Here is a 13,408-nt window from a genome sequence, read left to right on the forward strand (position 1 = left end):
GAGTTGAGACTGAGTCAGAAACAAAACTCACGTTAGTAAAATGACTTGTGACATACTCACTCACGTGCAGACAGACGGACGCATCCGGACTGGACTGGGTGGCCGAGTGGTAACGCACTGACTCGCGCTCGGAAGCGAGAGGTTGCGAGTTCGACCCTGGGTCAGGGCGTTAGCAATTTTCTCCCCCCTTTCCGACTAACCTAGGTGGTGGGTTCAAGTGCTAGTCTTTCGGATGAGACGAAAAACCGAGGTCCCTTCGTGTACACTACATTGGGGTGTGCACGTTAAAGATCCCACGATTGACAAAAGGGTCTTTCCTGGCAAAATTGTATAGGCATAGATAAAAATGTCCACCAAAATACCCGTGTGACTTGGAATAATAGGCCGTGAAAAGTAGGATATGCGCCGAAACGGCTGCGATCTGCTGGCCGATGTGAATGCGTGATGTATTGTGTAAAAAAATTCCATCTCACACGGCATAAATAAATCCCTGCGCCTTGAATAAAAACAAATAAAAAAAATAAATCCCTGCGCTTAGAACTGTACCCACGGAATACGCGCGATATAAGCCTCATATTGATTGATTGATTGATTGATTGATCCTCGTGCATTACTGACCTCAGACCGTCGCACGCACGCGTGCCCGCACACACGCACACACACCGTGACACACAAACACACACACACACACACACATATATACACACACGCATGCACACACGCATACACACACACACTGACACACACACACGATACACACACACACACACACACACACACACACACACACACTGTGACACTGAGGCTGATTTCGCCCTGTGCCTACAATGATGACTAGCGGAATACAACTGAGAAGGGAACAGCTAGCGTATCAGATTAGTCGCAAAGCTAACGGGCATCTCAGCTATCGCTCCGAAATTAACTCTGTCACGTTTCACGCGCCTGTACTTGGAATCAGTTGAAAGTTGTCCATCAGCGCTGCTCAGTTAGTCAGCCGCAGACCATGTCGAACCATAGAAATGGTCTATGGTCGAACAGAGCTGGCCGACACTATAATACGCAGAGAGGTAACGAGTTTTTCTGCATAATCAATAAACGTACCAGCCTTGTTGGCATAACGGCAATAGGTCAGTACTCAAAGTCTTCACTACAGACAGTAAGACAGCATGCTCAGTTTCCAGTGACCGTTGTGGTATTCCCTGTTGATTTTGACAATGGTGTGTGAAGCTATAGATTTACGTCGGTTTTGTGTGACTTTGCAAACGGCGACAGGGGGGGGGGGGGGGGGGGGGGGGGTTGTACGCTTCTCTTCTGTCATGGCTCAGTGGCTCAATTGCTTTGAAACTTTGTGATCTTGGGAGTTGAATAGCTCTTCGTTTATGCAGACTGTGGAAACGACTGGCGAGAGTCTTCAAGCCTATACAGGTATGTTGAGTTTGACCAACCGCCTGCCTCGGACCAGGGTTTTGTGTGTTTGCGAATCGTGAATGCAAGGCGGAAAATTACCTGTTTGCGCTCGACCGTAGATTCTTTACTCGGTGAGGAGTTCGTTCATTTCTCATCGGTACTATTGTGCATCTATTGTGTATAGAGAGAGAGAGAGAGGTCAGAGACATTCAGAGATGCGAAGCGAGGGCCGCTCGCGTGAACTCTTGGGTTACCGCGGCGCTCGGTCAGCGTGACCTCGTGCGATTGTTAGCCATCATCCCGTACGTTGTTGTTTGCTTGCTTTCTGACACCGATTTGAAGTGCTTTTCTGTCATATTTCTTTGGATATATCGAGCTTCAGACAAGAGATATCAGTGGTAAGTAAACTTGATTCCCGGCTATTCTGTAGCTTCAATAGTGTGCACACGAACGCATTTGAGAGGATTGGGTTCCCGAAGTGAGTCCAAAACGGTTCCTTCGGTTCTTGCGGCCATTGTTTTTAAGTCCATTGTGCGTGGAGGCAGTGTTTGGGAGCTAATATTTTTTGTGCGCAACTTTGCTTTTCCTTAACTGGCAAATGCATTACTGGTGTATACATTATACTGTTTGTATAATTTTTGACGCGCTGTAATTAAATTTGATGCTTTTAAGTCTCACTCAAGTGGTTCTCGCACTTACACTGGCGTGTGGATAAAAAGTTTTTAAGGAGAAATGAGCGAAATTGCTTACTTTAGGATTCATCTTCTAATCACCAAATGATGCAATAATCTTCTTGTTCTGATTTTCTGTTTCTCTTGAGTGCAAATAATTAACAATTTGCATGTTTTATTATCTATGATTTTCTATGAAACAGTTATAACTCTTTAAAAACACAACACTTGGCGCCAGTGGGAGGATTACTTGCCCCTGCCGTAGGCGAATATAATAACGCGAGCTTGGCGCCAGTGGGAGGATTACTTGCCCCTGCCGTAGGCGAAGATAACGCAAGCGGGAAGATATGACGGCTTACTAGTGCCAAAACCTGGGGTTACCCATTATCACTTGATAATTACTAATTAACGCTGTCAGTTACTGTTTTCACTCGTTAGTTACTCATTTTCACGGGATAATTAGTAATTTTCACGGGAAAATGACTAATTTTTAGTTTTGGCACTACCAATCCGTCAGGAAGTGAGCCAAAACTAAAAATTAGTAATTAACAGGTGAAAATTAGTAATAAACACGTGAAAATGGTAATTATCAAGGGAAAATTACTAATTTTCGCTTGATAATTACAATTATGAGGTTTTGGCACTAGTAAGCCGTCATAGGAAGACAGCGCTTCGCATCTCTTCTATCTATGTCTCTGCGAAAACTCAAGGTTTTTAACGAAAGGGGGTTTGGGATACAACGTAGTTATGATCACAAACGTTTGCACAACAAGTTTTCATAACGCGATTTGGGTGCCAGATCGCGTCGAATTCGAATTCGAAAAACTGCACCAAAAGAAGACCGTCGCGATATAACATTGAACGGTTGAAAACCACGTTAAACACCAAATAACTGAAGAAAGAAAGAAAACCAAAAGAAGTCAGGTTGAGGTTCCATCACATATTGTTCTCAAATTGATCACGCGTGTAGAGTGAATAATAATCAGTATTCTGTGTTCGCACATTTATGCCCGCTTGTCTTTTACCTTTACACGTATGATTCTCTGAATGTCTTCCATCCCCTGGGCTAACCTCTCGTTTAGGTTTTCGGTCATGAGGAAAAGTCTTTCTGTATCTTCAGCAACGCTGGTGTCTTCGGCGACAGGTTCCTCGGTTTGCTTGTCGTTTGACTGCCTCAACTTGCTGCTTCGAGACACAGGGGGCCTACTGGTTTTCTCTTTCTGCACCATGCTTGCACGCCCCGTTCGTGCGGGTACGGCCACGGAGCCAGCTGTTGTCCCCTTACGATTTGCACGTGCTGCTTTGTCACTGTATAGCAATGGTGACACCGCTGGAATGTTGGCCTGTTGACACTGTCATTACATTTTTACACCCCCGGTATAGGGGTGTGTATAGGATTCGGTCGATGTGTTTGTTTGTGTGTTTGTGTTCGCATATAGATCTCAAGAATGAACGGACCGATCGTCACCAAACTTGGTGAACAGGTTCTATACATTCCTGAGACGGTCCTTACAAAAATTGGGACCAGTCAAACACACGGTTAGGGAGTTATTGGTGGATTAAGATTCTACAAGGACTTATAGAGGGACATATTAATGGTCAAAGGGAAATAACCTTCTCAGTTGGTGGCAGTGAGAATGGTAAGGACGGGGGTGTTTTTCCTACCTCGGAGGAATTTCTTGTTTCTCTGGGTCTGGCGAGTAAAGAGGGTACGGGTGGAGATAGGCACTTGCCTGTGTGTTGCTGCTCTTGTTGTTCTTTTGATTTTGCGTAGACCGTAGCTCTCTCTGTGTCCCTTCGTATCTGACTCGGTGGCTTGCGACGATATCTCAGTTCAGTGCTTGGTTGTGTTGTTAGCGTTGTAATGGCGGCTGTCTCGGGGCTTGTCAGTCGCAAAGCGACAACGGTCTTGCTTCCTTCTGCAGGGCCAGACCAAATGAGTTGTAAGGGGGGGGGGGGTTCCTCCTTTTTTTGGGGGGGGGGCAAATCAGCGAAGTGGCAAAGCCACATGCGCGCGCCTGCAAAGCAGGCGCGCGAACTAGGGGGGTCCGGGGGCATGCTCCCCCGGAAAATGTTTGAAAAACGGTTAAAATCTGTGCAATCTGGTGCATTCTGGGCCTTGTTTTGAGGGTAAAGAGCAGCATTGTTTTGGTGCTAAAACCAGTAAAAAAAAAACCCCACTCAAAGCAAGGTACATGCTTTTTCCAGGGGTGGGGTTCCGGAACCCCTGGAAACCCCCCCCCCCCCCCCTGGGTCCGGCCCTGTTCTGCGGACACCTTCCATGACGTGAGTTGGTTTTCGGTTAGCAGGGCCTCTAGTACGACTTTCACTGCAGTTGGGAGCCCAACAACAGACATGGTACATGAATATTTGAAGATTTTGAGCTGGTAAAATCGCAGCAGTCAAAAATCGGCCCTGTTCGGTCTCCGAGAGAGAGAGGAGAGAGAGAGACAGAGAGACAGAGACAGAGAGATAGAGACAGAGAGACAGAGAAAGAGGGAGAGAGAGAGATATGGCCGGGAGACAGAGAGAGAGTGTGCCGCGCCGTGTGAATGTGTTGAGATATTCCCGCGTACCTATACAGCTTTTCCGCTGACGGGTAAATTTGCTCACATCAGTCACTGACAGTAAGGCTGTTTTATATCATTTAAGCTTCTAAACAAACACTTACCAAGTGCAGGTGTTGACGAAAACCCGTTAGGCAATATACTGACCTATTACGTTCTGAGCGGTTTGCGCGTCTGTTGACTGTAAAGTTATCATTGATAGGCTATCGACCTGTGGTACTGAGAAGGCAAGTCAGCGACTAAGATAAAGATTCCTTTCTTCTCCATTTTGTAAATGCTTAAAGACGATTATGTATTATGTATATGTGTGTGTGCGGTGATTGTGTTGTCGTTGTCTGTCCTTCTTTCCGTCCTTCATCCTTTTAGTCATTTTTTTGTTAACACAAGTTTTCCATCATATCAGACATAATATGCTTTCGATTTCTCGTTCCACGTACTACCTGGTCTCATCACAACGAATATTCACAAGCTGAATGCAAACAATTTTGCTACATGTATACAATGTATTTTATGCTTCAGAAAATACGAGCGCAATCCGGTTGAGGAGAAAAACAGCTAGAAGATCATCATAAAGATCAGTTAAAGCGGCACAGCTTTTTTTGTGAGGCTTTCCCTCACAACCGAAGCACCGAACATTTTGTTGATCCAACCTGGTACTGAGTCACCCAAGGCCCATAGAAGAGCTGACGTCACTCGGCCATAATATGACGTCACCACAAGAAACGTCATCACAACCGGGACCTGCTGTGGAGCAGGGACCTTTACTGTGCGAACACCCGTCATCTCCAACAGCATCATTAGAATCGTCACAGGCATCCCCGTCACACAAAGGGACTTTTGACACACAGCAGACGTCATCGACATTACGTCAGCAGTCGTCATCAGATTCCCAAGACGAAAGTGCGCCATGTCACACACTACCACAGAACAGCTCTATACAGAGCCATCACCGGGAATCTCAATCACAAAGCCCTCATCAGGAAATTCACTCACAAAGCACGCATCAGGAAATTCAATCACAAAGCCCTCATCAGGACATTCAATCACAAAGCCCTCATCAGAAAACTCAATCACAAAGCCCTCACAGAGAATCTCAATCACTGTCCCAGCTTAACAGAAACTCTAACAGTAACATCCCTGTAGAGAGTGGAAACAGAAGACACAAGAACGCCGCCTTTGTGATGGTCGGACTGGTATTCACGCTGACCAGCGCTGCCCACTGGACGAACACGTCTGTCGTCAACCGGTACACGCATCTCAACACACTGAGAGGACTCGTCTCAAACTCTTCGGGACACGGCTCGTGAGTACACCGTCTTCTTGTGTTTGTTTGTTGGACTCCATTTTTTTTTAGACAAAAAGCATCACTCACATTCGTTCTTCAGTTATTAACGACCATGAATGTACATGTCAGCATGTACTTTTCACGAAGGAACTGAATTAATTGTGTCCACAATGCAACCGCCGTAATTTGTATGTCTTTTAAGAAAAATAAAATATTCTTGAAACTTACTTCAAATTCATCAGCAGATACACTGAATCAAGTAACCTGTACATTTCAGCAGATACACTGAATCAAGTAACCTGTACATTTCTGACCGGCTAATGATGTGGGATCTTTCACAAAATGCAAGAGCAACATTTTTTCAGATCGATGAGAGCATAGAACTTGTAAACGGTGCCATCTTAGGTACATTTTCAGTCACCGATATCGGTTTAAGATGTTTTACTATTCTGTCACCAGAGACGGTGATCTCAACTCGTCCGACGTGGACCAGAACCTGGGCGTTCTGTGCCAGCCTAACGCCACGTCATCAGAGCAACGTCTTCTGGATCAGGCCCAAGAGACGACCTCCAACTTCCTCCTCTTCTTCTCCCTCTGTTCGCAGTTACCCGCCGTCTTCACTATCATAGTCCTCGGAGCCCACTCTGACGTCATAGGACGACGTCTGCTCTTCGCGCTGCCTGTGGTGGGCTTGTTGCTAGGAAACGCCGTGACGTCAGTGGTCCTGGGCCTCAACGCGGATCCGAGGTGGTTCTTTCTCGGGAGTTTCGCTGAAGGTGTGTTCGGGGGGTTCGGGGCGGTGAAGCTGGCGTGCTATACCTACGCTGTGGACATTGCAAAGAGCGGATGGAAGAAGACGAGAGCTCTGGTTCGTGTGCAGACCACGATGGGCGTGGCGGGGATAGCCATGCACGTGCTCATCGGATACTGTGTGCAGACCTTCTGGCTCTTCTACCCGGCTGTTGCCAGCACTGTGCCACCCTTGGTTACCTTGCTCCTCGTTGTCTGCTGCCTGCGGGAGATGGTGGATGTGGATGTGCGGACGATCAGAACGCAGGAGAGGTCGCCGTTGTGGGGCTGGGTGAGTGGGGTGGTGAAGAGGGTGAAACAGTTCTACGTTCAGCCCAACGCATCGCCCAACACCAGGTTTCGCTTTCGTCTGGGTGTGGCTGCCTTCTCTTTCCTGGTGTTGCCGAATATGGTGAGTCAAGTTTATAGGCCCAGTCTCTTTCCTTTATCACGGTGAGCGATCACATATTTTGTTTTTTCTCTCTCTTTCTCTTTCGACCTTGTCCTAGTCCAAACTATCAAATGATAAATTCTCATTAAAGAAGGGATGGCAATACAGATTGCGCGAATACTTAATACCGGACCAAAACTGCAGTGCACTGCAGAATCTTGGACGCTCTTGTTGAATGTCAACACCTTCTCTTCCACCCAGGCCAGGTTCCGACTGCTGTTCATGTACGAGGTGAACGCCCCCCTGTGCTGGTCCCCTCTGGTGATGGGCGGCTACAGGTCGTTCAGTGACGGCTGTCAGCACGCGCTGGGCTACGTCTTCATCCTGGCTCTGCAGAGATTCGCCCTGGACGAGACACTTGGGATCCTTGGCCTGCTGTCGCTCGTTTTTGCTGACGTCGGGGTGGCTTTTTCTGACAGCACCAGGATGATGTTTGGAGGTGAGTTTGTTTAGTTTTTTCTCGCGGGATCAGCTTTCTTCTGAGATATTAGGGATAATAAACGTAAATGTCTTCTTTTACAATCTCATCCACTTTTTGAATTGAGTTGAGTTGATGTGCTGGGGTGGCGATGGTGGGGGATGGTGGGCGGCCGGGGTGGGCGTAGGATGAGGTTTTGGTGGTGGTGGTGGTGTTTTGATGATGTTGGTGGTGGTTGAAGAAAGAGTGTCTGTGCGCGCTTTTGAAGGAAGTGATGTTTGCTGTTAGCTGTTGTCGCTTTGTATAGACTCCCTCCTAGAGTAATTATAACAGATTTTGAATAGATTTAAGCAGTAAATGCTGTTATCGATGAACCTTTGCCAACCATTGTGTGTGTGTGTGTGTGTGTGTGTGTGTGTGTGTGTGTGTGTGTGTACGTGCGTGCGATGGCGTGCGTGCGTGCGTGTGTGTGTATGTGTGTGTTCTTGTAGCCTCAGCCTTGGGACTGGCAGGAGCGATGCCAAACCCCATTCTGCGTTCTATGATGTCACAGCTGGTGTCGCCTCACAGACAAGGTAACGCCAAAGCACACACAGAGGCTCTGAACAATGAAACACAGAGTACTCAAACATCCGATTCCATACAATTTACGACACTACTATCTCAAACAAGAAGAGCAAACGCTCGATCGAGTCACTTTCGCAGTTCTGAATATTATATGAGGCATCAGATGGACAGGAAGAAATTGCTATTCACAACACAATACAGATGTAAATAATTTGATGTAAAGAATAATCCTATAAAGTTTGAATCAAATCCGATGAATAGTTTCAGAGATATGATATTTCAATTTTTTTCCTTCAAGACATACCTGTGACATTGAAAAAGGTCAAAGGTCACCAAAGCAGACGTCAAAGTGTAGAGGTCACTGGGAGTCACGTTCACATAAAATTTGAGCCCGGTCACTTTTATAGTTTCCGAGAAAAGCCCAACGTTAAGTTGTGTGTTGCCGAACAGAAAAGGCTAGTTATCTCCCTTGTTTTTCTGATAACGTTCGTAAAAGGCTACAGATGTAAATACTTTGATGTAAAGAATAATCCTACAAAGTTTCAATCACATCCGATGAACTTTGTCAAAGATATAAAATGTCTAATTTTTCCTTTGACGCTGACCTGTGACCTTGAAAAAGGTCAAAGGTCAACAAAACCATCGTTAAAGTGTAGAGGTCATTGGAGGTCACGACTAAACAAAATATGAGCCGGATCGCTTTGATAGTTTCCGAGAAAAGTCCAACGTTAAGGTGGTGTCTACGGACGGCCGGCCGGACGGCCGGCCGGACGGCCGGCCGGACAGACTAACACTGACCGATTACATAGAGTCACTTTTTCTCAAGTGACTCAAAAATACAGAGACAGCAAAAATGGTTGGCAAACTTGACTATCAACTTTATGCCCATTGAGGCTGAATTTATGCAAACGTACGATCACGCCAGTCATACTCATTGTCATACACGATCATGCACTGGTGGGAAATAACGCATTATGGCATGTTCACAAGTAGTCAACTTTATTAATTTGAAAATTATTTGGTCGTCAGTTGCCACTGTTTAAGATTGTGATCGAAAGGCCTTCAAGAAGTATGGTCTTTGATTTTCGCCTTTTTTATATACACGAAACATTGAACAGAGAATAACAAAAACAAAATAAAAAGTTTTTTTCTCGGAACGTTTAATTCTATATGTTTAAGGCTCCAGTATGCAACGAAGCTGAGAATAGTATAGACACCAAATCAATTTTGTTAATTCATTCCTTTTCTCCGATTTCTTTCGTCTTAACCTGCACTTGTTTTGTGTCTTTTCTTTTGCAGGCACCATGTTTGCCAACCTTGCTGTGTTTGAAAGTATCCTAGGACTACTCGGTCAGACTTTGTACTTCATGTACCGGAACACCGTAGAGAGCATGCGCGGAGCGGTCTTCCTCGTCATTGCGTCTTCGCGCGTGGTCTCCATCTTGTTCGTCATGTGAGTCTAACTGTTTGTTCTGTTGTTAGAAATGTTAAAGACAACAGCAGCAGAAGGAACAACAAGGACCAACTCTGTGTTGACCGGCACGGTTGGCCTAGTGGTAAGGCGTCCGCCCCGTGATCCTTCTGTCTTGTGTGTGGCGCACGTTATATGTCAAAGCAGCACCGCCCTGATATGGCCCTTCGTGGTCGGCTGGGCGTTAAACAAACAAACAAACAAACTCTGTTTTGAGCATTTCATGTTAATCTTATAGTCAAAAACAGCAGCAGCAGCAGAACAAAAGCAACATTTTAAACAACATCATTGTTATCGTCGGCGAACAACAACAACAACAACAACAACAACAACAACAACAACAACAACAACAACAACAACAACAACAACAACAACAACAACAGTGACGACGACTGAAAATGTAGCTTCTAATTCGTCGCAAAATATATTTGTGATCGTGTGTATTATATTATGACAGATAGGCGAATACATTTATTTTGATTGTTTGCATAATTGAGTTATGTCTTAATTTGTATGCTGAATATATCTGAAACTCCATTCACAATTTTCTTTATCTGAGATTTTCAAAAATGTAATCTTTTAATGCTCCTTTGATACATTTTTTTTTTATTACAGAGGATTGAAAATAAAGTCACGAGGTCAACATTGCCAAACTGATGTGGAGATCCTGATTGGTGAAACCACAGCGCACACCGACCAACCAGAGTCTTTGAACTCCGAAAAAACACAACGAGCTATATAACCAATCAGAGGCAGCGACGCAAAACTTGATAATTACATGAATATTAATCCTGAATCCATATCGACCACTGAAGCAGATCTTTGAACTCGGATCCCACAATGAGCGAAGACAACGAGCAACCACTCACAGGCAGCAACACAACCTTCATCAACACATGAACATGGTGCATTAAGTAGAGGTTACATGCCGAGTCTCAGTGATTATTAAAAATAATGGTCGAAGTTGGCGGATCATGAAAAATGCGAGCTTCAGCGAGCTTTTTCATGACCGCGAACTGAGACCATTATTTTTAATAATCACTGAGACGAGGTGTGTAACCTCTTTATTCCTCCTTTCTTCAGTTATTCAAAGAAAACAGGAGATTTTGTGCGAAAGTTTGATCGAATCCGAATCACTCAACCAGTCAACCTGCGCAGGCGATCGATTAATGCGCGGTTGTATAGTTCCGTGCAAATCATTCCATTCTGTTAACACTTCTTGTCAGTTTCCCTGTTTTAGACTAAAATCAAGTACACAGATATGCTGTTATTCTGCTGTGGCGGTAAAGGCAGATATTGTGTGTTCTGTTTATGTTTTAGTATCGTTTCGGATAATGTTCTTTCGTCAAATGGGACTAGCAGACGAACTTTTGCACCCGTGTTCCAACGTTAATTACTGTATGAAGTTCAGTTTTCTGGGGAAAATAGTGTATGAAACCGCTTTATGTTGTTTAAATTGATGAGATGTGTGCATTTGGTTGCGTTTGATCTGTTTATAAAATGAAATATTGTTGAAAACTGACCGTCGGATTGCAGTCAGCGTTGTCGAAGAAACTGCGTTAAAAGAAGGGGAACTACTCTTGTCGGCAAGAGTATGAGTTACTTGCCTTGGGAATCTGCTTGTGATGAACGGTGTGTGCACGGCAGATCTAGATTCAGAAAACAACCTAACTCATGGATTTTATATGGAGATTCATGTGTTCAGGCCTGTAGTTGTTAATTTAAATGCGGTATGTTTGTATTGTTTGCTCCAGAGATGTATATTTCGTACGTATAGAGCGTTCGGAACTTTTCAGTCGCAAAAGTAGTACCAAAACAGAACAGCTTCTCAACCCATTGCACTATCGAGGATTCAGGCTGTTGCTGGCTCGTTATTTGTTTGGTTGCTGGGTCATTATCGAAAAATAACTAGCTCTACAAGTTTACAGAGGTAAAGAAGCAGAGGGGGGAATAAGCCCAAATAAACAAACATGAAATAAATGTGATTTCTTTGTGCACGGAATGTGTGGGAATATGAATGAATACACCGTGATGATAATTTCAGGTACAAACACAAGGCAGTTTTGAAGATATGCACACAAAAATCGCTGACCTTCAGAATGCGGACATGTTAGATCACATCGACGATGCATCCCACGACCGCCCAAAATACAACATTTGGTCAAATGGACTAGAAAAACATCGCTCTTCACTACCTTGCTAGTGCAGTTGCTCTTGTTTTCAAATTGTACTATTTATTTAAAGCACAAGATCAGGGTGTCGGATGTAAGACGGGTCGTAATGCAACAGAGTCTCGCCTTGAAACACCAAAAATGATTCTTTATTTGGTGTTTAACGTCGTTTTCAACCACGAAGGTTATATCGCGACGAGGGAAAGGGGGGAGATGGGATAGGGGAAAGGGGGGAGATGGGATAGAGCCACTTGTTAAGTGTTTCTTGTTCACAAAAGCACTAATCAAAAAATTGCTCCAGGGGCTTGCAACGTAGTACAATATATGACCTTACTGGGAGAATGCAAGTTTCCAGTACAAAGGACTAAACATTTCTTACATACTGCTTGACTAAAATCTTTACAAACATTGACTATATTCTATACAAGAACCACTTAACAAGGGTAAAAGGAGAAACAGAATCCGTCAGTCGCCTCATATGACATGCGGGGTGCAGAGAAATAAGGATGTGGAAAAGAAGACTTTTGGTAAGTGAAATAAAGGTGATGGATCCAGTCGGGTAGAAATAAGACAACAAGAAAAGAATTGGAAAACTGCAGGGAATAGTAGGGAGAGTTTTCTTGGAAGGAAATATAGGTGAAAGGACTGGTAAGGCAGAAATAAGACAAAAGAAGAGAAGAAATAGAACCGTTAGTCGCCTCTTACGACATGCTGGGTAGCATCGGGTAAATTCTTTCTAGTCCCAACCAATATGGGACTCCCCCTAACCCGCGGGGGTTACCAAAAATGATGAAGAACCGTCTCGGGCAGAATGCAAAGCACGTACAAAAAATACTTCGTAGAACTGGATAGATATAGTACATGAACAACTATTTTAAACGGGTCGTTTGAAGCAGTTGGAATTTTATCTTACGTCGGACACCTTGCTTCTTAGAACGGTATATGTATTTTTTCAAAAACAGTTCAAGATGAAGTCATTATCTTTTTCTTCTACAGGACCTTTGAATTCTTTCAAATGTTTGGAGACACAACTTCTTCTTCTTCTGCGTTCGATGTTGCAGACACAACAAGTTTGTGTCTGCAAACAAACTTCAAGTGCATCAGCGATCTTCTGTCCACATGTTGAGCGCACCTTTTGGCACTAAGTCACACACCAAAGGAGCACAAGATACACTTATTAGAGACAAAAGATACACTTATTAGAGACAAAGATACACTTATTAGAGACAAAGATACACTTATTAGAGACAAAGATACACTTATTAGAGACAAAAGAATACAGCAACGTGGAATGTGACCAAGTGGAAGGATGGTCGTATCCCATGTAAAGCTTGACCAGATCTGAGACGGTGAGGCCACAACAACTCATTTCCCTGTGGTACAGTATTAGCAACTTATTCCCCCCTCTGCTTCTTTACCTCTGTAAACTTGTAGAGCTAGTTATTTTTCGATAATGACCCAGCAACCAAACAAATAACGACCCAGCAACAGCCTGAATCCTCGATAGTGCAATGGGTTGAGAAGTTGTTCTGTTTCGGTACTACTTTTTGCGACTGAAAAGTTCCGAACGCTCTAATGTACGAAGTGAGTAAGTGCGCCGGTGTCCGTACC

General features: G+C 44.4%; 1 protein-coding gene across 1 annotated transcript; it reads left to right on the top strand.

The window, feature by feature from the left end:
• The first annotated feature begins 5,169 nt into the window (after positions 1-5,169).
• LOC138952313 (proton-coupled folate transporter-like) lies at positions 5,170-12,039 on the top strand. Its single transcript, XM_070323952.1, has 6 exons — positions 5,170-5,948; positions 6,390-7,131; positions 7,372-7,609; positions 8,080-8,163; positions 9,455-9,608; positions 10,242-12,039. The coding sequence occupies exons 1-6, from the start codon at positions 5,350-5,352 to the stop codon at positions 10,366-10,368; spliced, it is 1,944 nt and encodes a 647-aa protein (XP_070180053.1). The 5' UTR covers positions 5,170-5,349; the 3' UTR covers positions 10,369-12,039.
• Positions 12,040-13,408: the final 1,369 nt, after the last annotated feature.

The sequence above is a fragment of the Littorina saxatilis genome, linkage group LG17 (assembly GCF_037325665.1).
Source record: "Littorina saxatilis isolate snail1 linkage group LG17, US_GU_Lsax_2.0, whole genome shotgun sequence".
Taxonomy (NCBI): domain Eukaryota; kingdom Metazoa; phylum Mollusca; class Gastropoda; order Littorinimorpha; family Littorinidae; genus Littorina; species Littorina saxatilis.

Coding starts and splice junctions, on each gene's coding strand:
- LOC138952313 (XM_070323952.1), top strand. CDS start 5,350: ATGACGTCACCACAAGAAACGTCATCACAACCGGGACCTGCTGTGGAG. Junction 5,949..6,389: donor AACTCTTCGGGACACGGCTC/GTGAGTACACCG, acceptor TTCTGTCACCAG/AGACGGTGATCTCAACTCGT. Junction 9,609..10,241: donor GTCTCCATCTTGTTCGTCAT/GTGAGTCTAACT, acceptor TTTTTATTACAG/AGGATTGAAAATAAAGTCAC.